The 25845-nt window shown below is 44.5% G+C and overlaps 1 protein-coding gene across 4 annotated transcripts in view; it reads right to left on the minus strand.

The window, feature by feature from the left end:
• Positions 1 to 7459: 7459 nt before the first annotated feature.
• Positions 7460 to 25845, minus strand: part of GOLIM4 (golgi integral membrane protein 4) — a 114118-nt gene continuing 95732 nt past the window's right edge. For 3 of the 4 annotated variants that reach the window (XM_033958662.1, XM_033958664.1, XM_033958661.1), the window contains 3 exons: positions 23370 to 23438; positions 13220 to 13300; positions 7460 to 8590 (listed from right to left, as the gene is read on the minus strand). In XM_033958662.1, the coding sequence (XP_033814553.1) occupies positions 8435 to 8590; positions 13220 to 13300; positions 23370 to 23438 (306 nt within the window). In that variant the 3' untranslated portion in view covers positions 7460 to 8434. The remainder of the gene's footprint in view (positions 8591 to 13219; positions 13301 to 23369; positions 23439 to 25845) is intronic. The other variant, XM_033958663.1, reaches the window with a different exon arrangement.

The raw sequence follows: 25845 nt of genomic DNA on the forward strand, positions 1-25845 counted from the left end.
ATACAAAGGCACGGCTTTGAGAAAGCTCTCTGATATAGATTTGTAGAAGGGTATGTGTGTGTTTGGGAGGAATGGAGACGTGGATATTTGTGGAGCTGCAGATGATATGCATAGGTGGATTGTGGGTATATAGGTGTTTATATGTGTTAGAAGATAGGTATGTGAGTAAAACGTGTATGGGGAGTTGGAGTGGTATGCAGTGGCATGGGGTAAGTGGGTGGGTGGAGTGGTGGGAGGGAAGTTTGAGGCTGCCCAAGCAGCACGTTACATGCAGATCTGCCTATAGCAGGGGTGTCCAATGTCGGTCCTCGAGGGCCGCAATCCAGTCGGGTTTCAGGATTTCCCCAATGAATATGCATGAGATCTATGTGCATGCACTGCTTTCAATGCATATTCATTGGGGAAATCCTGAAAACCCGACTGGATTGTGGCCCTCGAGGACCAACATTGGACACCCCTGGCCTATAGGAATAGATCAGCTGGCTCAGCATTTCACGTGCACTGCTCGGCAGCAGTTTTGTAAAAGCCTGCCTCAGTTACTTTCCCTTTCTTTCTGGGTTGCTTTGGGACAAACTGCTTGAAAGGTGCGGGGGGGGGGGGAGGAGGAGGCTTTTGGAATAACATAGCAGTCAACATTCTACAGCTCTAATATTTATTCATTCATTCAATTTTCTATACCGCTCTCCCAAGGAAGCTCAGAACGGTTTACATACATTTTTTCAGGTACTCGAGCATTTTCCCCTGCCTTTCCTTGTGGGCTCACAATCTATCTAATGTACCTGGAACAATGGGGGGATTAAGTGACTTGACCAGGGTCACAAGGAGCTGCGTGGGTTTTGAACCCACAATCTCAGAGTGCCAAGGCTGTAGCTTTAACCACTGCGCTACTCTAGAAATCAAAACGTAGTAAAAGTGAGCCAAGTATAAGACAATCAAGCCATTGTTACATCACAGATGAGGTTGGCTCTTAGCCAGTGGTGGAATGATCCATTATGATGTCACAATACCAGCTCTGGTTATCAGAGGCTGAAGCTTTTCACATTATTTATTCAATTTTCTATACCGTTCTCCCAGGAGAGCTCAGAACGGTTTACATGAATTTATTCAGGTACTCAAGCATTATTCCCTGTCTGTCCCAACGGGCTCACAATCTATCTAATACAGGGATCTCAAAGTCCCTCCTTGAGGGTCGCAATCCAGTCAGGTTTTCAGGATTTCCCCAATGAATATGCATGAGATCTTTGTGCATGAACTGCTTTCAATGCATATTCATTGAGGAAATACTGAAAACCTGACTGGATTGCGGCCCTCAAGAGGGACTTTGAGATCCCTGATCTAATACAACTGAGGTAATGGGGGGATTACGGTAAGTGACTTGCCCTGGGTCACAAGGAGCAACGTGGGTTTGAACCCATTACCTCAGGGTGAAGAGGCTGTGGGTTTAACCACTGCACAACAATCTCCCTTATAAAGCAATAGGGATATTTTTGGAGGCCTGCTTCTTTAAAAAAAAAAATATGACCAGATGTTTATAGTTTTCAAATTTGTCCGAAAGAGTACCATTTTCTTCCTGCACGCCAAATTCAATTAAATTTGGTCCTTTTTTTAAGAGAACCGTCATGCCTGCACACCAATACACATCAATCTCTTTTATATAATTGTCAATGTTATACATAATTGGAAGACACACAAAAAAAAACCAGACAACACATGAAAAGGATTTTGTTACCCACATAATGGTTTATTGTGTTCAACCAAGTTGCGAGTAGGCCTCCATCAATTAAATACCATAATTAGGACATTAAAAATAAACTAATTTACCAAAATAATTTTTTTTTTGTATTCTGGAGTTTATATACATATTATACATTTTACAGAGATACATAAAACAGATTTGTATATCAGAGCTAGATTATTTAAAAAGGTATGCATAGATCCAACGTGACCCAAAAGACAATGAAGAAACATTTTTATAAAATACGATTAGTCCAAGAAAATAAACTTTTATTGGCAATAGTAAGAAATCTATCGAAGACAGATTAAAACCAATCTAGCTGAAACAGAATTAAATTGTATTTATGACAGGACGATGCTAGAGCTCACTACAAACTCGTAGGAAAAAGAAAAGGAACACAATGAAAATGAATAGAAATCGACAGATATACAGAAAAGTTTACTATGGGTATCACAAAGCTTTAAATATAGTTCATAAAACTGTAATTTTTATAACGGCCATGTTAGCCCCTATTTTGAGTTTTTCAACATGGAGGCCCTGCATGTCTTTATAAAATGGCTGCCAAAGTCCTGATTGCAGCATGGTCGGGTACATTTACACTGGCTTAAGAGCTGCTGCAAATGTACGCAGTTGAAGTACATATGGAGGTGTGTTTTTATAACCCTGTGCGCGTACATTGCTATTCTGCCTGTGCTCGGCCCAACCCCCACCCGCTCTCAAAATGCTTGAAACCGTGCCAAGTACAAGTATCCATCTACACCAGGGGTGTCAAAGTCCCTTCTAGAGGGCCGCAATCCAGTCGGGTTTTCAGGATTTCCCCAATGAATATGCACGAGATCTATTTGAATGCACTGCTTTCATTGCATGCTAATAGATCTCAAGCACATTCATTGAGGAAATCCTGAAAACCCGACTGGATTGCGGCCCTCGAGGAGGGACATCGACACCCCTGATCTACACGGTGTCTGTAAAAAAACAAGACCCCTTACACAATTTCAAAATACTTTTCCTTTCTTAAATATTATTTATTATGACCTTTGAAAATACATTAGTATATTGAGTTTTTTTCTTCTTAAAAAGTTAATTTAGAATTTGTGTCCTCCTTCAACCCTGACACATACACATAGAAACATGGCGGCAGATAAAGACCAAATGGCCCATCTAGTCTGCCCATCTGCAGCATCCACTATCTCCTCCTCTCCCTATTGGCCAAGGCTCTTAACATTTACATCTCCTCTTTTTATAGGCTAAGGTTCTTTACACCTGCATTGTGATGTCGTAGAACTTTAGTGACAAGTAATAGAAACATGATGGCAGATAAGGGCCAAATGGCTCATTCAGTCTGCCCATCCGCAGTAACCATTATCTCTTTCTCTCCCTATTGGCTAAGGCTCTTAACATTTGCATCTCCTCTTCCTATAGGCTAAGGCTCTGTGCACCTCCATTGTGAGGTCATAGAGCTGCCCATCCGCAGTAACCGTTATCTCTTTCTCTCTTCGAGAGATCCCACGTGCCTATCCCAGGCCCTCTTGAATTCAGACACAATCTCTGTCTCCACCACCTCTTCCGGGAGACTGTTCCACACATCTACCACCCTTTCTGTAAAAAAAGTATTTCCTCAGATTATGCCGGAGCTATCACCTCTTAACTTTATCCTATGCCCTTGCATTGAAGAGTTTCCTTTCCAATGAAAGAGACTCGATTCGTGCACATTTACATTACATAGGTATTTAAACGTCTCTATCATATCTCCCCTCTCCCGCCTTTCCTTAAAAGTATACAGATTGAGATCTTTAAGTCTGTCCCCATACGCCTTATTACGAAGACCACTGACCATTTTAGTAGCCTTCCTCTAAACTAACTCCATCCTGTTTATATGTTTTTGAAAGTGCCATCTTCACTGTTGTACACAACATTCTAAATGAGGTCTCACCAGAGTCTTATAAAGAGGCATCGATACCACCCTTTTCCTACTGGCCATACCTCTCCCTATGTAACCTAGCATCCTTCTAGCTTTCGCCATCACCTTTTCAACCTGTTTGGCCACTTTAAGATCATCACTTACAACCACACCCAAGTCGTGCAGATAAGTTCTTCACCCCCTAAACTGAACCGTTCCCTCGGGTTTTTGCAGCCCAAATGAATGACCTTGCATTTCTTAGCATTAAATTTTAACTGCCAAATTTCAGACCATTCTTCAAGCTTCACCAGGTCTTTCTTCATGTTATTCACACCATCCGTCGTGTCTACTCTATTGCAGACTTTGCTATCATCCACAAAGAGGCAAATCTTACCCGACAACCCTTCAGCAATATCATTTATAAAAATGTTAAAAAGAACAGGCCCAAGAACAGAACCTTGAGGCACACCCTCACATCCCTTTCCTCAGAGCGATCTCTATTGATCACTACCCTCTATCACCTTCTACTCGACCAGTTCCTGACCCAGTCTGTCACTTTGGGACTCATCCTGAGGGCACTCAGTTTATTTAGCAGATATCTGTGTGGAACACTGTCAAAGGCTTTCCTAAAATCTTTGATGCCACTAAGTCTTTGATTCCACCGAGCTGCTGGCTCAAAGAATTCTGGGATTTCTTTAGGAGCTCAAATGTTTTGCAAACTCAAGGCACTGGAGATCCATCCTGTTGAAAAATAAAATACTCAGAGATGTCTTCAATTCCAGGCAGAGGTTTCTGCTGCAGTAGGATGTTTTTGGTCTATTTGGAAAACTGTTGGGGGTTCTGATTTTTATTAATCTCGGAGTGCATAAATCCAAATTTCAAACACAAATCAAAAATACACCGCACAATGGTCATAGGAGTCTATTTTCCCATCAGATATGACAAAAAAAGTGGAAAAAGACCTCAGTTCAGCTTCATGGGTCAGAAAAAAACTCCACTATACAGTATACTCAAAAACAACTAAAAAAAAATAGCAAAATACAATTCATTCCAAAAACCAGTGATCAAAAATGGACTTACCTGCATTCTACCACTCTGTGCCATCCACCCTGCTTCTTCAAAACATGGCTGAAATTCAGTTGTCTGTATATGCAGTCAGACACCGGGCTGGAAAGCAAGTTGGGTTTTGACTTGTGGATTTCAGCTTGGTGTCTTGACTGCATATATGGACGACTGAATTTCAGCTATGTTTAGAAGGGAGGAGAGTGTGGATATTGTGGTTAGAGCTACAGCCTCAGCATCCCGAGGTTGTGTGTTCAAACCCCACACTGCTTTAAGTACCTGTTTGTAAGCCGCTTTGAGTGTGGTTGTAAAACTACAAAAAGATTGTATACAAACCCCAATCCCTTGCCCTTCCCTATATAGTGGAGATTTATCTGACCCATGAAGCTGAACCGAGGTCTTTTTCTCCACTTTTTTTGTCTGACAGGAGAATAGACTCCTATGACCACTGTGGGGTGTATGGCTCTGATTTTACCCCAGACACCATATGCAGGGTGTAATTTTGTTAGGCCATATATGCTCCAAAATGAACAGCTCCTGCTGAAACCAGGTGTAATACCTGTAACTAAGTGAGCACACAAATTTTCAGAATGACCCTGACCTGCCCATGGACACGCCCCCTTTTGAGCTGCACGATCTGGGATTTGGGCACTCAGCGTTACAGATTTGCTTGCAAATCCTAACTGGCGCTAATTAACGTCAAAAACCAATTCTCTTCAACACCCCAGGGCTCATAATTGTCCACATTCTTTGTATATAACGGAAGCAATTCCATATATTGGAGGCACTTAGGCGTTCTGATGCCAAGCATTGGGCGTCAATTCTATCATGGCATCTGTGCACCAAGATGCATTATAGGATACCAGTGTAAGTTGGCATGAGCGTGCTTCAGTTTAGGCGTGATACTTACATCATGTCAAAGGCATATCTAGAGTAGAGAGCTGCACGGGAACGGGGACGACGGGAATCCCGCGGGACCCGCGGGCATCCCGCGGGTTCCCCCTTTGGGTCACGGGGATCCCGTGGGGACGCCCCCTAGGGTCGCGGGGATCCCGTGGGGACGCCCCCTAGGGTCGCGGGGATCCCGTGGGGACGCCTCCGAGGGTCGCGGGGTTCCTGCGGGGCTGGATGTACTCAGTCGCGCGGCTCTTCTCCCTACCTTCTCTGCTTGCAGCACAGAGCCGAACGGAAGTCTTCCCGACGTCAGCGCTGACGTCGGAGGGGAGGGAGGGCTTAAACAAAGCTGGATGTACTCAGTCGCGCGGCTCTTCTCCCTACCTTCTCTGCTTGCAGCACAGAGCCGAACGGAAGTCTTCCCGACGTCAGCGCTGACGTCGGGAAGACATCCGTTTGGCTCTGTGCTGCAGGCAGTGCAGGTAAGGAGGAGAGTAGCCTCGCGGTTCGAGTGGCTACCAAGGGAGGGGGCGGTCCGCCCCGCCACACCCCGCCCCGGTTGCAGCACAGCCGGCCAGGTCCCCTTACTTTTGTGGCACTTCCCCGACCGACCGACAACAGCCCCGGTCCGACAATCCTCCCTGCCCTGTAGCCGCGAATCTAAATTATCTTCTTACAGCAGCTGTAATAAGGTAATTTAGATTCGCAGTTAAGGGCAGGGAGGTTTGTCGGACCGGGGCTGTTGTCAGTCGGTCGGGGAAGTGCCACAAAAGTAAGGGGACCTGGCCGGCTGTGCTGCAACCGGGACGGTAGAGAAGGAGTGGGGAGAAGGACGCTGAAAGGCCATGGGGAAGACGGGAGGAGGGGGGGAAGGAATCTGAAAGCACTTGAAGACAGAGGAGGGAGAAGGACGCTGAAAGCACATGGGGAATACAAAGGGGTGGAGAAGGACGCTGAAAGGCCATGGGAAGGGCAGGGGGGGGAAGGACTCTGAAAGCACTTGTGGAAGACAGAGGGGGGAGAAGGATGCTGAAAGCACATGGGGAAGACAAAGGGGTGGAGAAGGATGCTGAAAGCACATGGGGAAGACAAAGGGGTGGAGAAGGACGCTGAAAGGACATGGGGAAGACGGGGGGTGTGTGGGGTGGAGAAGGATGCTGAAAGGCCATGGGGAAGACAGAGAGGGAGAAGGACGCTGAAAGGACATGGGGAAGCAGAGGGGGGAGAAGGACACTGAAAGCACATGTGGAAGACAGAGGGGGGAGAAGGACGCTGACAGGACATGGGGAAGATGGCGGGGAGAAGGACGCTGAAAGGAAATGGGGAAGAGAGAGTAGGGAGAAGACACTGGCAGGGAAGAAGACAGATGCCAGACTATGGGGGAGAGGAAAGAAGAAGATGGGTGCCAGACCAATTTGGAAGGGGGAAGAAAGGGAGAGGCACAGTAACAGAGCAAATGGAAGATGCAGAAGGAAGAGAGACAGTGGATGGAAGGAATTGAATGAGAACATGAGGAAAGCAGAAACTAGGCAACAAAGGTAGGAAAAGAATTATATTTTATTTTTTTATTTTGCTTCAGGATAAAGTAGTATATTAGTTGTGTTGATAAAAATTTATAAACATTAGAGGCTCTGGTAGAAACCCATTTGCAAAGTATGTATTCTTCCCAATTAATATTTTCAAATTAATAAAGTCTTTTTGCTTATTTGTAAATGGGTTTCTACCAGAGCCTTTAATTCAGTAGCATAATTAAATGAAATAACAATTTCTGAAGTTTATATGGACGGGCGGGGACGGAGGGGATTCCTCGCGGGGACGGGTGGGGACGGAGGGGATTCCTCGCGGGGACGGGTGGGGACGGAGGGATTCCTCACGGGGACGGGTGGGGACGGGTGGGATCCTCACGGGGACGGGTGGGGACGGGTGGGACTTTGGCGGGGACGGGTGGGGACGGGTGGGATTTCTGTCCCCGCGCAACTCTCTAATCTAGAGTGCGCCTAGTGATATATATATTCGATCATATTCTATAAGTTATGGGCGTCACATGGAGATGCCCATGGTCCACTCATGTACATGCCTCCGCCTCCCCAACGCAGAAGTGCTACTTTATAGAACAATACTTGGCGCTCTTTCACATGCAACTATCAATTACTGGTGCCTCTGATGCACATAAGCGACGCATATGTCTGGACACCAAGTTCTAGAATTTTTTGTAATCAATAGTAGACCATTCACAGATTACAAATGGAGGAGGGGGGGAAGACATGTATCGATGGCATTTTGTTGCCTAAAATGTAACATGGTACTGTATACATTTTAAAATGTTATCATGATGGATACTTCTTCCGACAGATACAGATTAAAAGTTTATACAGTAAGATTAATGGCACTGCATCTCTTAAATAAAACTGTTCCATTTAACATAAGGCTATCCATGAAGCTGTAAACAAGACTAGGATATGAAACGGACCAAAAAAAACAAAAACCCCACCCTTGTCAAAATTAGCACAAAGTTCCCTTATCAAAAGGGAGAAGATTCCTATGGTGTAAATTTTATCAAAAGGGAGAAGATTCCTATGGTGTAAATTTTAGATTTTACAATCTGTTGTATTCCGTCTCCTCTATATAAAATCTCACTATAAAAAGAAATAAGAAAATGTTCCATTAATAGCAAAATATTTTAGAAGTGTATGGCAATTTCCTAATACATAAATTAATAGCACACACATTTTTAATGTTCATCGTTAAATCCCCCAGAAAGGTCCACAAACACCTTTCTAGTTATTTGAGAAGTCACTTGAGAATCCTTGTGTGAACTTGATCCATGAAATGTAAAATGAGAATTACATTTCAGCCTTCCGATTGGTTCGCACCATAGCACCACCTTCCTCGTCTTCCTCCTCTTCCTCTTCGTAATTTTCTTCCTGGGCTTCCTTTGCGGTATTCTTTTCCGGAGCGTCTAGCTCTTTTTCAGCTATTTCGCTATTCTTTTCATTGGCCTTGAAAAAATAAGAAAGAACAGTCAAAATGTTTAGTGTTACAAAAAAACAAACAAACAAAACCCAGCAATATTTGATCCATTAGATATGATGAGCAGAAGTGGTTAGGCAAGTCATGTGTCAAGGATTTTAATGGCTCTTGATTCTGGTTTGAAGCCTTTTATTTATTTTATTGGAGAACACCTGAATACAGTACCTCCAACCAGTGGCGTAGTAAGGGGGAGGCGGGATGGAGTGGTTCACCCTGTCCTCCTTGACCCCCCTCCTCCCGCCGCACGCCCCTTCCCTTGTAACTCTTTAATTTTTCCAGTGAGCAGTATCACGAACTTGCTGCCCACGTCTGTCTCGGGCTCTCTCCAATGTCACGTCCGGATCCTGCACCTAGGAAGCGACAGAGGGAGAGTCGACAAGATCTAATCTAATCTAATCCTTAGGTTTGTATACCACATCATCTCCACGTTCGTAGAGCTCAACGCGGTTTACAGTAGGAGAAATAGGAAGGAACTACAACAGAGGGTTAGAGGTAGAAGTGTGAAGAAAATTTAGAGGACTTGGGATGCCAAGATATAAGAGTTTCCTTGATTCCTAAGTTGGAGGGAGACTTACATTTTTTGAGAAAAGCCAGGTTTTCAGATGTTTGTGGAAAACTTGGAGAGAGCTCAAGTTGCGAAGAGGGGAGGTAAGGTTGTTCCAGAGCTCATTGATTTTGAAGTGGAGGGAGGTCCCTAGCTTTCCTGTGTGGGAAATGCCTTTTAGCGAGGGGAAGGATAGTTTTAATTTGTGGGAGGATCTGGTGGTATTAGAGTTTGAGGAATTCCAAGAAAGAGGGATAAAGGGAGGGAGAATAACATATAGGATTTTGAAAGTTAAACAGGCGCATTTATAGTGGACCCTGGCAATTATCGGAAGCCAGTGGAGCTTGGTCAGGAGCGGGGAGACATGGTCAAATTTACTTTTAGCGAAGATGAGCTTGGCCGCGGCATTCTGTATCCGTTGGAGTCTGTGGAGGTTTTTCTTAGTTAGGCTTAAGTAGATAGAGTTGCAATAGTCCAATCTGGAGAGGATGATGGATTGGACAAAGAGGGTAAAATGTTTTTGATGGAAACAGGATCTAACTTTCCTCAGCATGTGAAGGCTGAAAAAGCATTTTTTTACCAAGGATTGGAGGTGGTCATTGAAGGACAATGTGGAATCAATGATGATGCCCAAGACCTTGCTCGAGAACTCAAGCTGCAGAGAGGAGCCAAAGGGTAGTTCAAAGATGCGGGCAGCAGCAAGTTTGTAATGCTACTCTTGCTGGGAAAATTAAAGAGGTATGAGGGAAGGGAAAGGGGCGCATATGCGGCAGGGGGGGAGGAGGTGCTATGCACTCTTGCTACGCCACTGCCTCCAACGGGGACAGGACTAAAGCGCGCCAGACAATCGCGCAGGGAGAAAAATGCAAAGAGAAATGCGTGCAGGACGACAGCACACTGGATTAAAATGTAACTTTTATGTTCTCCGAGGGTGTGTGTGTGTGGGGGGGAGAACCCCCCCACTTATAGAGGAAACTGTAATTTCTCACTAAAAAACTGGAAAAAATTACACTTTCCTCTCTAATGGGGGGGGGAGTCCTCCCCCAAACCTTCCAACGGTAGCGCCAACACTTCTAAGTAAAATAGGGGGGGTTGCCCCCACACCCCCTCCCTCGGACCGCTTTAAAGTTACCTTTTAATCCAATGCGCTGATGTCCTTTGCGCATTTGTCTTTGGGCTCCTTTTATCAAGCCACCCTAGTGGGGTTAGCGCGTTGGACATTTCATTACAAGCTAACCCCTGCGGCCGGCTAAAAAACTAACGCCTGCTCAATGCAGGCGTTAGCGGCTAGCGCAGCAGGCGGTTTAACGCGCAGTATTACGCACGTCAAACCCCTACTGCAGGTTGTAAAAGGACCCCTTAGTGTTTTTGTCCTCGCGCACTTTCGTCTATGAACCGCCTCCAACTGCTTTGCTGCCACTGGGGAATGATGTTTCAATATGGTGCTCTAAATTGCTAGGGATAGGTAGGTTTCCCTAGAGTCTTGCAGAGCTTGCCTGTCTCTCCGTATTAAAAATAAGGATAATTAAACAGCACCCCCACCCCCCTCCACCACTGAAAGGACTATAGCTGGAGGAGTCCTAGGAAACAATGACCACAGATTTAAATAAACGGTGTCAGGTCAAAAGCGCGCCGGGACAAAGGCACGCGCAGACAATTGAGCGCAGCGCGGAGGTGCGCGCCGCAGAAAATTACTGTTTTTAGGGGTCCAACGGGGGTGTGTGGGGGGAACCCCCCCAATTTACTTAATAGCGATCGCGCCGCGTTGTGGGGGGTTTGTAACCCCCCACATTTTACTGAAAACTTCACTTTTTCCCTGTTTTTAGGGAAAAAGTTAAGTTTACAGTAAAATGTGGAGGGTTACAACCCCCCAAACCCCCATAACGCCAGCGCGATCTCTATTAAGTAAACCCCAACAAAACCCCCCGTCGTAGACCCTAAAACTGTAATTTTCTTCGGCGTGCGCCTCCGTCTTGCGCTCAGTTGTCGGCGCGCACCTTTGTCTTTAGCGGGGTTGTCTATGAACCAAATAAACAGCTCACAGTGCTAATAAATTTTTTTTTTTTTTACTGCAAACGCTTAAATTAGATCCGGATAGTCGATGTCAGGCTATTAGAACCATCTTCCCTGAACATCTTATTACACTCCCTAACCATATCAAGATTAGATTACTGCAATGCTCTTTAGAAAAGGAATTACCCCAAAAGAATTAAGAAGATTACAAATAATTCAAAAGAAGGCGATTAAACTTCTAACAAAATAAAAAAAAAAAAACATGACCATGTAACTCCATTACTGATCAAGTTTCACTGGCTGCCAATCCCGTATAGAATAGCTTATAAAATCTTATGATTGACGTTTTAAGTCCAAAATATCTCACAAGCCAGATTTCATAGACAGATTGCTCACTCCCTACACACCCTCCAGAACACTTCGGGCTTCTTTTACTAAGCTGCGATAGCGTTTTCAGCGCGCGGAGAATTGCCGCGCGCGCTAAGCCCGGGCTACGCGGCTAGAACCAACGCCAGCTCAATGCTGCCGTTAGCATCTAGCGCTCGCGCTAAAACCGCTATCACAGCTTAGTAAAAGGAGCCCTCAGATCACAAAACCAACATCTCTTAGTAACGCCATTTCCCCGACAGATAATTTACGATACTACACGCTCCTCAGTATTCTCAGTTCAATGCCTAGCCACCTTCGTGCTGAAAGTTCCACTGACAAATTTAAATCTAATCCAAAAACTTTCTTGTTCAAAGACTCATTCAACCTATAAATTACAACCCTCAGAATCAATCTCCCATCACAAGACGTGTTCTCTCTTTTTTTTCCCCCTATCCTCGTACAGCATTGCGTGCGTCTGGTAGTGATACAGAAATAATTAATAGTAGTAATATGTATTTCCCTTTTATGTTCTCCTTTCCCAATTACTGGATTTCCTCCCACCTACCTCTTCTAATCTATTTGTATTAGGAAAAAAACCAAAAGTGTCTTGTACTGTCTTTTAGTAAATATTGTTTGTAACCTCCCCTATTTTATAATTTTTACTATTGTAAGCTGCTTAGAAAATTAATAAGCGGGATAATATAAATGCCGGCTTTTCCTAATTATGACTGGGATAGCCATGCAAATGGTAACTCGTAATTGGAAAAATTATGATCGCCTCAGTTTTCCTTTTTGGTGGGCGAATTTATGCTCCGACTATAGATATGAGAAAATGAATGCTGACATGTTGGGGCATAGCAATTTATTTAAACTGGTTTGGGGCCCCTTGATGTCTTTTATTACTTCATTATAGTTATCTTTAATTTGTTTATTTCCACACATATCAAGGGGAGGGTGGGGGTTATTTATTTGCTTTGTCTTAATCCTTGATGAAATGTAATGGAAGGAAAGGGGGGAATTTATTCTTTATGCAGTGTTATTGATTATGATTATAAGTGTTTAACTTTCTGATTCATGTAAGGTGAGGACTAGGGATAGACTGCTGTTTGCAACAACTAAACTAAACTAAACTAAATCTTAGGTTTGTATACCGCATCCTCTCCACAATCGTAGAGCTCGGCACGGTTTACGACGACATCTCTCAACGCTGCATACCATTAAATAAATATGAGCAAAAATATATATAGCATTTTCATGGGGGTTTTTTTGGTTCCCTGATAATGGTGTGCAAAAGAAACATTAATGCAACTCTTCCCTAAATGAAATGAAGTGTAACTAAAAAACCCCCAAAGAACCTCTCCCCTCCAATGCTGCACACGACATGGGAAATTAAATTAAAATTGTTGGGCTGCCCATTCCCAGCAAGAACCCATTAATGTGCAAAAAGAAGATTTTCATGCAAACAATGCCAAAGAAAACCTAAAGTAGGATTGGGGGGTTTGAGGCGGTCACTTTCTCTCTTCCTTAAAAAAAAAAAATAAGATAGTGACGGGTAGTAAGCCCATTGTATGTAAAGTACAAGAGGTATATGAAATTTAATAAATACAATACAATGAAAATTAAGAAGCTGCTCAGGATGCCTTAATCTGAACTCTCTTATGCAAACACGTACATTGTCTTCATGTTCTCCATATGGCGCTTCACCATTGTGCTCGACTGGCCTTTTCTTCTCATCAGCCAAATCTTCCTGAACCTAGAAAGATGTATATAAGCAACGGTGAATCTACACCATACAAAAAAGTAGCAGTTTTTAGCGCAGAGAGCCGCGCTGAATGGCCTGCGCTGCTCATTGAGTTACTATGAGCGTCGGGAGCAGCGCGGGCTCTCCGCGCTAAAAACTGCTATCGCAGTTTGATAGAAGAGGGCCCACGTGTTGCGGTAGCCCACTGGGTCAACTGGCTCGTGCGTCAAAATACAGGAGTTCAATGAATTGACTCGAGCTTTCCCAGCATGGAAAGCATCCGGCAAAACGTTACAATGTGAGACAGGTCTACAAAGCAGGAAGAGCACACCCGTATGCTGTTTTTCTTTTTGTAATTCCCAAAATAAATTTCTAGCCTCCGATAGATCTGTAGGTCGCTTTTTTTTTTCTTCTTTTTTTATATATACAGCTAAAGCCAAAGCTTTGGAGGAAACAGATTCAATGAAGAAAGCATCACATCTAACAAGAAACAAAAAGAAAATTATGAACCTTAGGTTGCTTTCTGTGTCGGGAGGACTGTATGTCCCTTGTGTGCATAAATGTGCAGAACCCACTAAAACACAAAAGGAAGGAAGGATGGAAAACAAATTTTGAACGTCTCTTCTCCAAAATGCCCTGCCCTCTACACTAGAGAGTTGCACGGGGACAAAAATCCCACCCATCCCCGCCAGGATCCTCTCCGTCCCCACCCGTCCCCATCAGGATCCCCTCCGTCCCCTTCAGGTTTCTCTCCGTCCCCACCAGGATCCTCTCCGTCCCCACCCGTCCCCATCAGGATCCCCTCCGTCCCCTTCAGGTTTCTCTCCGTCCCCACCAGGATCCTCTCCGTCCCCACCCGTCCCCGCAAGGAATTACCTCCATGCCCGCCCATCCCCATAAAAAGCAGCAATTACTTCTGACAGGATCAGCAATTCCAGTTTCTTTTGTGTTTGCGCTGCTGTTTTCCTTGTGGAATCTCTTTGGTGGAACCCTTTTTTTGTTTTCTGTTCAGGTAATTAACTTATAAACCCCCCCTCTTTTACTAAGGCTGAAGTGTCCATTATATTATATGGACGAACCCTGCTTCCAAAGCCTTCCATCCCCGTGGGAGTCCCGTTGGCTAGAGGAGGGTCCCTGTGGGAGTCCCGTGGGTTAGGGGGGATTCCCGCGATCCCGGTTCCTGTGCAGACCTCTACTCTACACTCTGCCGAAAATTCATAAACGACTACAATGTCCACCAAGCAGACCCATTGTTTCTGGGAGAGGTTCATTGCCTGAGTCTCTCTCAAGATTTTGCGGACCATTGTTTTGCAACCCTTTGTTAAAGAAACTTTTTCGTACCTTAAAGATACCTCTGATTTTCTTAGGAAGATTGCCAATATCTCATTCACTGGTTCTGCTGAAATATGGATGGGTCACGCTCGATGTTCAATCACTGTGTAGCATATGATATGATTAATTTTGCTGGAGTTACGGATTTATTTCCAGCTTGGATTCTGAGAGACGGAGCCATCTTATCCAGGTTTTGTGTTAAATGCAGCTATTCAATGGAAAACAAAAGGATGGCTGGGTGTGCATTATGTCACACCACATTAAAAAAAGGAACTACCCCCCCCCCCCCCAGTCTGCAAGAACAATACTCCCTATTGGGACACCATCTTAAGCCATTCAGTCAAAATGTAATCAAATGACATCATCCACCTAGAAACAGAGGGAAAAGCTGAAATTGAAATACTGCTCTGTGATTGGAGACATAGCCCCTGAGTTCCTGCCTTGGGATTGGACAATTCCTCCTGGATTCTGGTGCCTCATGGGACTAGATTTCAATCCACCAACATCTATAAAACCAGAAGATTCACCCATGCTCACTCTCTTTCTCTTGGGGATCACCATGCTCTCTTCTCTTTCTCCTGGGGGATCATCGTGCTGCAACATCTCTTCTATAGACCATGTGCTCCCAGGCCATGTGCCTAGCTTGTACCATGCGGTCTCCTTTCCAACCAAAGGACTCTTCAACCAGCAAGGCCTATGTCATTGTGAATAACTTTTGAACCCAGCTAAATTACCTATCAAAGTGGTACCTTCTTTAAAGTTATTGGGAGTCACATTCGATTGTAAATTTACTTATCACTTACATATTAGTACAGTGGTCCAACGCTGTTTTCATCGATTACGCATGATTAAAGCCTTAGCAAAATTGTTAGAGCCCGTGTCCCTGAACATTTTAATCCACTCCCTTGTTATTTCATGCATAGATTACTGCAATGCCCTCCTCAAAGACATAACAAAAAAGGAAATAAGAAGACTCCAAATAGTACAAAACACTGCGGTAAAAAAAATATTTAATGCAAAAAAAAAAAAATATGACCATGTTACTCCTCTTTTACAGAAAGCCCACTGGTTGCCAATAGAGCACAGGATCACCTATAAAATTCTTCTACTAACTTTTAAAACCAGAGCAAATAACCAGCCAGAATTTATAAATAACTTATTTATACCATATACCGTGTTTTCACGCATATAACGCGCGCGTTATACACGATTTTACAAACCGAGTATAACCATGCGCGTTATCCCCTTTTTTTTTTTTACATAGTTCCCCCCCCTGACGTCAGAGAAAGGGCGGGACCGCCGGAAGAGGAAGCAGCGTAGATGCAGGGCTCAGAGAAGGGGCAGGACCGCCGGCAGAGGAAGCAGCAGGACAACGGTAGGCAGCTTCTACATGATGGGGGGGGGAGGCTGTGGGGGTGCGAGCGGTCCTTCGGGGTGGGGGTGCGAGCGGTCTTGCGGGGGGTGGGGTGGTGAATTGGACGTCGGGGGGGGGCATCAGGCTTTCAGGGTGGGGACAGGACTTCAAGGGGGGACAGGACTTCAAGGGGGAGAGGAGAGTCGGGGCGGGCGAAAGGAGAGTCGGGCTGGCCAGAGGAGAGTAGGGGCGGGCGAAAGGAGAGTCGGGCTGGCCAGAGGAGAGTCGGGGCGGGAGAAAGGAGAGTCGGGTGGCGACGGGAGAGTCGGGGCGGCATGCACGGTATACAGGTGTGCGCGGTATATAAAAATTTATTTACATAAATTACAGTTTCCCGCGCGCAATACCCGTGAGCGCGTTTTACACGGGTGTACGGTATATGAGTGAAAATACGGTAATCAAACTAGGACCTTAAGATCTACAGCTCACAACCTTCTTACCACTCCCTCATTGAAACATATCAGTACAATGAGGGCTACAATTTTCTTTGTTGAGTGCCCCCTCTCTTTGGAACAGTAGCCCGAATTATTTACGCAAAAAAACAACTCTTGCCAATTTTAAGGTGCATTTCTCTTCCTTGATGCTTTTGTAACTTAAACTGTCATTTTTAAGGACTTAGGGGTCCTTTCATCAAGCTGCAGTAGGAGGGTTTAACGCGCGTAATACCACGCGTTAAACCGCCTGCCGCGCTAGCCGCTAACGCCTGCATTGAGCAGGCGTTAGTTTTTTAGCCGGCCGCGGGGGCTAGTGCGTGATAAAATGTCCGACGTGTTAACCCCGCTAGCGTGGCTTGATAAAAGGACCCCTTAGATTCAAGAAAGGTTTCCACCTTCAGTTCCCCCTCCCTTTGTTATTCTTTCCCTTGAGTGTTTCCTTTCTTTCTATCAATTGTAGTTCTAACCCTTCTTCCCTTTTGTTCCCGTTCGTCAATGTCTTTAAAAAAAATGTCATTTCCCCTGGTTTGTTTTTGTTTAAATTGTATGTTAATTGGCGCATTGTTTTGGCGTTTTTGTACACCGCCAAGAAGGCTTGATTGGGCGATATAAGAAATTTTAAATAAACTTGACTTGAATTAATCATTCTGCTTTATCAATATCTTGTCTTGTGGCACATTTTCTGCTTGCTCAAGTATCCTATCTGTAACTGGCCTGATTTCATAATTAATTCTGCTCTAAAAGAAATACATTTTCAGTTGGATTGCAAATGTTCCGAGTCTTGGTTCTTGAATAAACAAACACATATGCAGTGGTACCTTGGATTACGAGCATAATCCGTTCCAGGAGCATGCTCGTAATCCAAAATGCTCGTATATCAAAGCAAGTTTCCCCATAGGAAGTAAGGGAAACTTGCTTTGATATGTTCCCACCCCAAACCTTCCCTCCCCCCCCTTGAGGCCAGCAGCGCTGCTCCCCCCCCCGAGAACTGGCATTGCTCCCCCCGAAGGCCCCCCCCTCGCGATCCGGCCCCCCCCCGCCGCCATCGGGCACCCCCCCGCCGCCACCTGAGATCCCCCAACCCACCCGAACCCTCTTCTTACTTCCAGTGTAGCCTCCGCATCGGCATCGCCGGCATCAGCATGTCCTGTGCGCGCATGCTCAAGGCCCGGCACAGGAAGCAGATTTTCGGGCACAGAACATGCTGGTGCCAATGCGGAGGCTACACTGGAAGAAAGAAGAGGGTTCGGGTGGGTTGGGGGATCTCAGGTGGTGGCGGGGGGGTGTCCGATGGCGGCGGTGGGGGTGCCAGATCGCGGGGGGGAAGGTGCCGGTTCTCGGGGGGAGGGGGGGGGAGATGCTCGTACAGCGAGGCAAGCTCGGTTTATGAGGCACCAAATTTGCGAATGTTTTGCTCGTCTTGCAAAACACTCGCAAACCGGTGCACTCGTAAATCGAGGTACCACTGTATTATACTTAACATATAATACAGAGCTAAGTTTCGACAAGCAGGGCTTTCCCCAGATTAAAGCTCTTTATAAAATATATTTCTCTAAGTCAATATTTTATTGGTGGAGAATTATCCTAATAATAAATCCATTAATAATTGGACACAATCATTCCACAAGAGGAAGCACTAGAAATACTGCCAGTTTCTTGGGACCACAGATCCGATCCACAGAGGATACCCACCAGCTTTCTCATTGAGTTGGCTAGGATAGCCATGTGTGAAAATTTTTTATGTTTAATGGAAGATATTACAAGCAAACTTCGGGTGTAGCCATGGGTGCCACTATGGTACCATCAGTTGCCAACTTATTTATGTCTAGTTATGATCATCAATTGATATAGTGCTCCCCATTTCATGAACAAGTGTTACAATGGATGAGATATACAGAACACATTCTTTTTCTGGGTGGGCGATCGTGTTTCTCTTGACAAGTTTGTACAATGGTTAAATGAACATAGAAACAGAGACATAGAAGATGACGGCAGAAAAGGGCTACAGACCATCAAGTCTGCCCACTCTGCTTACCCACCCCCTGTCTATGCCCTAATGACCCAATTTCCTTATCTTGACCCTCGTAGGGATCCCACATGGGTATCCCATTTATTCTTAAAGTCTGGCACGCTGTCTGCCTCGATCACCTGCACTGGAAGCTTGTTCCAATGATCAACCACTCTCTCTGTGAAGAAATACTTTCTGGTGTCACCATGAAATTTTCCGCCCCCGAGTTTGAACGGGTGCCCTCTTGTGGCCGAGGGTCCCATGAGAAAGAAAATATCATCTTCCACTTCGACACGTCCCGTGAGGTACTTAAATGTTTCGATCATGTCTCCCCTCTCCCTATGTTCCTCGAGAGTGTAGAGCTGCAATTTGTTTAGTCTTTCTTCATACGAGAGACCCTTGAGCCCCGAGATCATCCTGGTGGCTGTCCGCTGAACCGATTCAATTCTGCGCACATCTTCAATTCACGGACATCATATTTCTTAATGTTAAAAAATTGAGAGACTTGGCAATAAGTTGACTACAACGGTTTACAGAAAAACATAGACTAATACAATTTTGCATTTTGAGAGTTGTCATCCACTTCACTTGAAGCAGAGCGTCCCTTTTTCACAATTTCTCAGAATTAGAAGGATTTGCTCCACGCTAGAAGAGTTAAAAAAAAAAAAAAACCAAGGAAAAATTTTAACCACTAGGTTTAAATAGCATGGCTATTCAGAGAAGACTATTCAGAGGGCTTACAAATGAGCATTGTATAATAATCGTGAGTATCTATTAACAACAGTGCGAAATGCAGAAGATGGTGTGGTCATGTGTGCGCTGAATTTTGGTTCAAGAACCCATCAGCTGAGAAGAATCATACGCAAACAGTAGGGGTTGGTGACTATGTTACCCGCATTCTTGGAACATCGGCTCTGATTCGCTTATAAACGAGGACCCGATCTGAAAGAAGGACCGAGTCCTGCTGTTTTATGTGAGGATGGACATTATTGCACACCCACAGGTCAGCATAAGCCCTGTGGGAGGTGTAAGAACAGTGAGATCATGGTATCGTAACAGAAATTATTAATCCCTTAGATCAGTGTTTTTCAACCTTTTTACACCTATGGACAGGCAGAAATAAAATAATTATTCTGTGGACCGGCATCGGTCCATGGACCGGCGGTTGAAGAACACTGGGCTAAGTCGTGGGCCGGACCCCGTCCATCTCTATCCAATCTCCACCCCAGACCCCGCCCCTTAATAGTACTAATTGCACCTTGCACGTCCCGTGCCTCATCTGGAAGCCTTCCCTCTGACGTTGCAACGTCAGAGAGAAGGCTTCCGGTTCAGGCACAGGATGCCCGTTGGAGCCAATGTCCGTGGCTTTGTGCACTGAATCAGTTAGGAAGAGGGAGCTGGCTCGAAGATAACGCCGCATCGATCGCACCGTGGACCGGCGGTTGAAGAACACTGTTTTGGGCCTGATGCACATGCTGGCCCTGTGGACCGGCAGGAAATTTCTGTGGACCGGCACTGGTCCATGGACCGGTGGTTGAAGAACACTACCTTAGATGGTAAAAAGTATAAGTTGAGGTTTGAAACCAGTTATGATACAAATTTTGTTGCATATTGTATCAAGTGCCCTTGTAACAAATTATATATTGGGCAAACCCCAAGACAGTTACGTCTAAGGCAGGGGTGTCCAACCTTTTGGCTTCCCTGGGCTGCACTGGCCGAAAAAAAGGTTTCTGGGGCCGCACAAACGCTGCAGCAAGACAGAGGAGGGAGCTGGCAAGATGGTAAACACCCGGGGCAACAGAGGAAAACACTGCATCGCCCTTGACCGGGGCCGCACAAAATACTTCACGGGGTTGCATGCGGCCCTTGGGTTGCAAGTTGGAAACCTCTGGTCTAAGGCTTAACAAACATCACACTGCCCTTAATGGAGGAAACATGCAAGCATCCTCGGTGCAACATTGCATTTTACTTGCAAATTATTTTTTTCACCTTAAATGTTTTGTGGACGACTATATTCCTGGTAACATCCGTGGAGACAACAGAAGACTGGCACTTCAACGTAAAGAATACTGGATTTTCACTCACAACTCTATAAATCCCCACAGTCTCAATAAGTGCATCGATTGGTTTTATTTTTTCCTGAGTTTTTCAGTTTTCCATTGGATTCATTTTTTATGAGGGAGAATGAAGCCTTTTTCCTACGGCCATGATTGGTTACCCAGCGTCTTCTCAAACCAATCAGAGGTCAGCTCAACCCGATTGGTTTCTGAGGAGCTCTTTAGGATGCCGTGGACCTGGTAACACAGAGTAGCATGAAAAAATATGGATTAATGGAAAAGAGTAAATCTTGTTCCACCAATTTGCCTCATTTCTTTCAAGGCATGAATAAGCATGTGGATAAAGGTGAGCCACTTGATGTAGTGTATCTAGCCTTTGACAAAGTCTCTCAGAGACTCCTGAGAAAAATTAGAGTCACGGGAAAGGCCCTCACTCAGTCAATAGGCTTTACAATCTTTGCCTATGCAGATGACATACAACTCATCCATCCTGTTCAGAATTTTGACCCAGCTGAAATTCAGGAAATCAATCAAAACTAGAAAAAAAATCAGTCATTGGCTCAACATGCTCTCTCTGAATATCTCTAAATCCAAAGCCATAATCTTCCTCTGCAATGATAAGAGAAACTTAAAGACCCCTAATTTGCATAAGATCGATCCCTCTAAAAATGGACACCACTATCAAATTACTGGGTGTAATCTTAGACGAAACTATTATATCACCAGCACATAAGTTCAGTAGTTAAGAAATGCTTTTATAAGTTAAAAATGATCCGTTCCATTTCAGGTCTCTTGGAACAAAAATCCCTTAACAACCTCATCCACTCTTTAGTTCTTATGTATTTAGACTACTGCAATTCCCTCTATCAGGGTTTTAACCAAAAAGAAATCAGATGTCTTCAAATAATACAAAACACTGCAATTAAACTCATCTACATTCATATCCTAGTTTTATGAAATCAAAATTTGGATGTCCATCCTATAGGGATGTTGGTTTTCAGGTGTCCAAAACACGGCTAAAGCTTCCAAAATATAGTGTTGTCACTTTATGAAACTTGCTGAATACTGTTATTGAATCAATTGGAGAAGTGGGCAGATAAAAGGCAGATGAATTTTAATGTGGAAAAATGCAAAGTGATGCATTTAGGCAGAAAAAATAAAGATCACAAGTATAGTATGTCAGGTGTAACTCTGGGAAAGACCTAACAGGAAAAGGATCTGGGTGTACTGATAGATAGAATCCTGAAACTGTCGGCGCAATGTGTGGTGGCAGCGAAGAAAGCAAATAGAATGCTAGGCATAATAAAGAAGGGAATTACGAGTAGATCAGAGAAAGTTATAATACCGCTCTACAGAGCCATGGTCAGACCGCACCTGGAATACTGCGTCTAGCATTGGTCTCCATACTTAAAGAAGGATATAAAACTGCTAGAGAGGGTGCAGAGACGAGCAACGAAGCTAGTGAAAGGTATGGAGAACCTGGACTATGAGGAACGACTTAGGAGACTGCGAGGGGATCTGATCGAGACTTTCAAAATACTGAAAGGAATCGACAAAATGAAGCAGGGAAAGCAGTTATTTACAATGTCCAATGTGACACGGACAAGAGGACATAGACTGAAGCTGAGGGGGGACAGGTCCAGGACGAATATCAGGAAGTTCTGTTTCACGCAGCGACACCTGGAATGCTCTCCCAGAGGAAGTAATTGCAGAATCCACCATTCTAGGATTTAAGGGTAAATTAGATGCACATCTCCCTTGAGAAGCATACAGTGGTATGGGGACTAAAACTATGCCAGAGTACATCTGGCGGGGCCTCCACGTGTGCGGATCACCAGACTTGATGGACCCAGGTTCTGATCTGGAGATGGCAATTCTTATGTTCAGTTTGTTCAGCAAAGCCATCAACATTTTGCTTCTTCAGGCTTTGTGTAAACCTTAGCAACACCACCTCAAGTATTAAATCATAAATACGGCAAAAAGACCACCATATTAAATAAGAATGATGACACACAGGTACAAGCAGCTGAGGCATAACAAGATACCGCAACTTGCTTAAGGTGGATCGATTTTTCACTCCGTCAAAAATTACAAAGACTAGGGGACACTCGATGAAGTTACAGGGAAATACTCTTAAAACCAATAGGAGGAAATATTTTTCACTCAGAGAATAGTTAAGCTCTGGAACGTGTTACCAGAGGATGTGGCAAGAGCGGATAGCGTAGCTGGTTTTAAGAAAGGTTTGGACAAGTTCCTGGAGGAAAAGTCCACAGTCTGTTATTGAGAAAGACATGGGGGAAGCCACTGCTTGCCCTGAATCAGTAGCATGGGATATTGCTACACCATAGATTTTGGCCAGGTACTAGTGACCTGGACTGGCCACCGTGAGAACGGGCCACTGGGCTTGATGGACCATTGGTCTGACCCAGTAAGGCTGTTCTCATGTTGCAAGAAGTTTTAGTGGCAGAAGGAGAATCTGAACCCGGGTTGCCCGATTCCCAGTCATTTACTCTAACCAGTTGGTCATCGGCTTCTCCACTTTGTCACACCAAGTTTGTCAATAAAGTAAAGTTGAATGGCAGAGACAACAAATTAAGACAACAATATTCAAAATTAAAACTCCTACTCTGCCTCACTGGGGTTTTCCCCCCCCCCCTCGTATTCTTTTTCTGTGAGAGCTTAAGCTGCTGTTGTGTTTCCATAGTGGTCCTAAAATGATTTATTAATTTCTGTGAATTTCTAAACTTGACTAATCCTGCATTTAATACAAGCAGCAAAATGAACAGTGGAGAAAAATTCAATAAAATAAGGTGACTGTATTCAGCATTTTCTCTACCTCCTCTTCTCCTTCTTCCTGGTATTGTTCATCTATGTTATCCTCCTGTTGGTCTGGGTTACCTGCCATCTTTAAGCAAAGAAAAAAAAAGACAATTATTTTCACCGCACCTGTCCATAAGGCTTTTAACACCACCTGAATTTACCAAAATTTTTGGGCCTGTTTACTGAAGTTCGCTAAGCAGCTGCCGTTTGAGTTAATGCTCAATAAACGTTAGCGCACAGACGTGACAATTAACACGCGCTAATACAGTCGTTACTGCATGGCATGTGGGTGGGAAATGGCCATGGCAGAAGCATGGCAGTCCAAAAGAGGAAGAAACAAAATCAGAGGTCAACAAAGTTACAGATGAACGACGGCACCACTGTGATGCCTAAGTTTATTGAATCAACCAAAACCCGATGTGGCCACGTTTTGACCGATACCGGCATCAAGAGTAAGAACATAAGAAAAGTCTTACTGGGTCAGACCAATGGTCCATCAAGCCCAGGAGCCCGTTCTCATGCTGGCCAGTCCAGGTCGGTGACGGGACTAAATCGCACGAGACAATGGCGCGCCGACAACTGAGCGTAAGGTTGATGGCGCGCCGAAGAAAAGCACTATTTTAAAGGGCTCCGACGGGGGTGTGTGTGGGGGGGGAACCCCCCCACATTACTTAACAGACATTGCGCTGGCATTGTGGGGGTTTGGGGGGTTGTAACCCCCCACATTATACTTAAAACTGAACTTTTTCCCTAAAAAACAGGCAAAAAGTTTGGTTTCAAGTATAATAAGGGGGGTTACAACCTCCCAAACCCCCCACAACGCCAGCGCGATGTCTGTTAAGTAAAATAGGGGGGGTCCCCACCAATACCCCCCGTCGGAACCCTTTAAAATAGTGCTTTTCTTCGGCGCTCAGTTGTCTGCGCTCAGTTGTCGGCGCGCCGTTGTCTCGCGTGATTTGTCTATGAACCGTCCAGGTCCCTAGCACATAGCCAAAACTCAAAGAGTAGAAACATTCCAGCATCTCAGAGTAAGCAAGATTCCAGAACCCCAAATAGCAGCAACACTCCATGCGGAATCCTCAAAGAGTAGCAACATTCCATGCTACCGATTCAGGGCAAGCAGTGGCTTCCTCCATGTCTTTCTCAATAACAGACTATGGCCTTCTATAGACTTCTGGTCTACTACATATGCTGAAATGTGAGCATGTCGGGTTTCGGTTGATTCAATAAGCTTTCATACACCACACTTGTGTTTCACTCCCCATGTTTTCTATTGTCTTGGTGACCACGCTTGACTGGGGTGTGGACTGCATACTGCAGTTAGCGCATGGTATTGTACTGTGAACACTCACTATTGTGGTTCATGTGGATGCACCAACCATGAACACTTTTCTGCGGTAAATGTATGGGAACATGCTGGGAATGCACGCCACAGCACACAGACTTTGCACCCACCGCACTTAGATTTCTACATTTAATGCACAGTAAATGCCAAAATGTTACTATAGGAAACAAGATTCATCTGAGCCCTATTAAAATCAGAGTCCGATGGGGGTTAGACAGGCACATGAATCTTATCGGAGTCGGCCCAGAAGAAGGCTACTAAAATGGTCAGTGGTCTTCGTCATAAGGCGCACAGGAACAGACAAAGAGGGAGGAAAGGGGAGATATGATAGAGACGTTTTAAATATCTAACAGATTTGAACATTAAAAAAAAACAAAAAAAAAACGCACGAGGCGACTCTTTTTCATTTGAAAGGAAGTTATGGAATGATAGGGCATAGGATGAGGTTAAGAGGCGACAGGCTCAAGAGTAATTTAAGGAAATACTTTTTTACAGAAAGGGTGGTAAATACGTTGAACCAGAAGAGTTGGTGGAGAGAGAGACTGTCTGAATTCAAGAAAGCCTGGGATCTCTTAGAGAGAGGAAGAGATAATGGTTACTACGGATGGGCAGACTGGATGGGCCAAATGGCCTTTATCTGCCATCATATTTCTATGTTTCTATCATTAAGTGCTGAATTTATTGACTTATGGCTGAAGAATTATTCTACTAAAGGTACGGACATTGGAATGAGTGACTATAAAATATAATATTGCTAAGAGAGATGGCGATATATTATATTTTATCTGTAGGGGAATGGAGCCTTGAAACAGCATTAGGCAAAACATGATCGTGGAATAGTCTCCCTAAGAGATCCCACATGCTTGTCCCAGGCTTTCTTAAATTCAATGTTTTGGTCTCCACCACCTCTACTGGGAGACTACTCCACGCATCTACCATCCTTTCTGTAAAAACGTATTTCCTTAGATTACTCCTGAGCCTATCACTTCTTAATTTCATCCCATGTCCTTTCACTTTGGAGTGTCCTGTCCATTGAAAGAGACTCACCTCATTCATATTTATGCCAAGTAGGTATTTAAACATCTCTATCATATCTTCCCTCTCCCGCCTTTCCTGCAAAGTATACATATTGAGATCTTTAAGTGTC

The sequence above is a fragment of the Geotrypetes seraphini genome, chromosome 9 (genome assembly GCF_902459505.1).
Source record: "Geotrypetes seraphini chromosome 9, aGeoSer1.1, whole genome shotgun sequence".
Taxonomy (NCBI): Eukaryota; Metazoa; Chordata; class Amphibia; order Gymnophiona; family Dermophiidae; genus Geotrypetes; species Geotrypetes seraphini.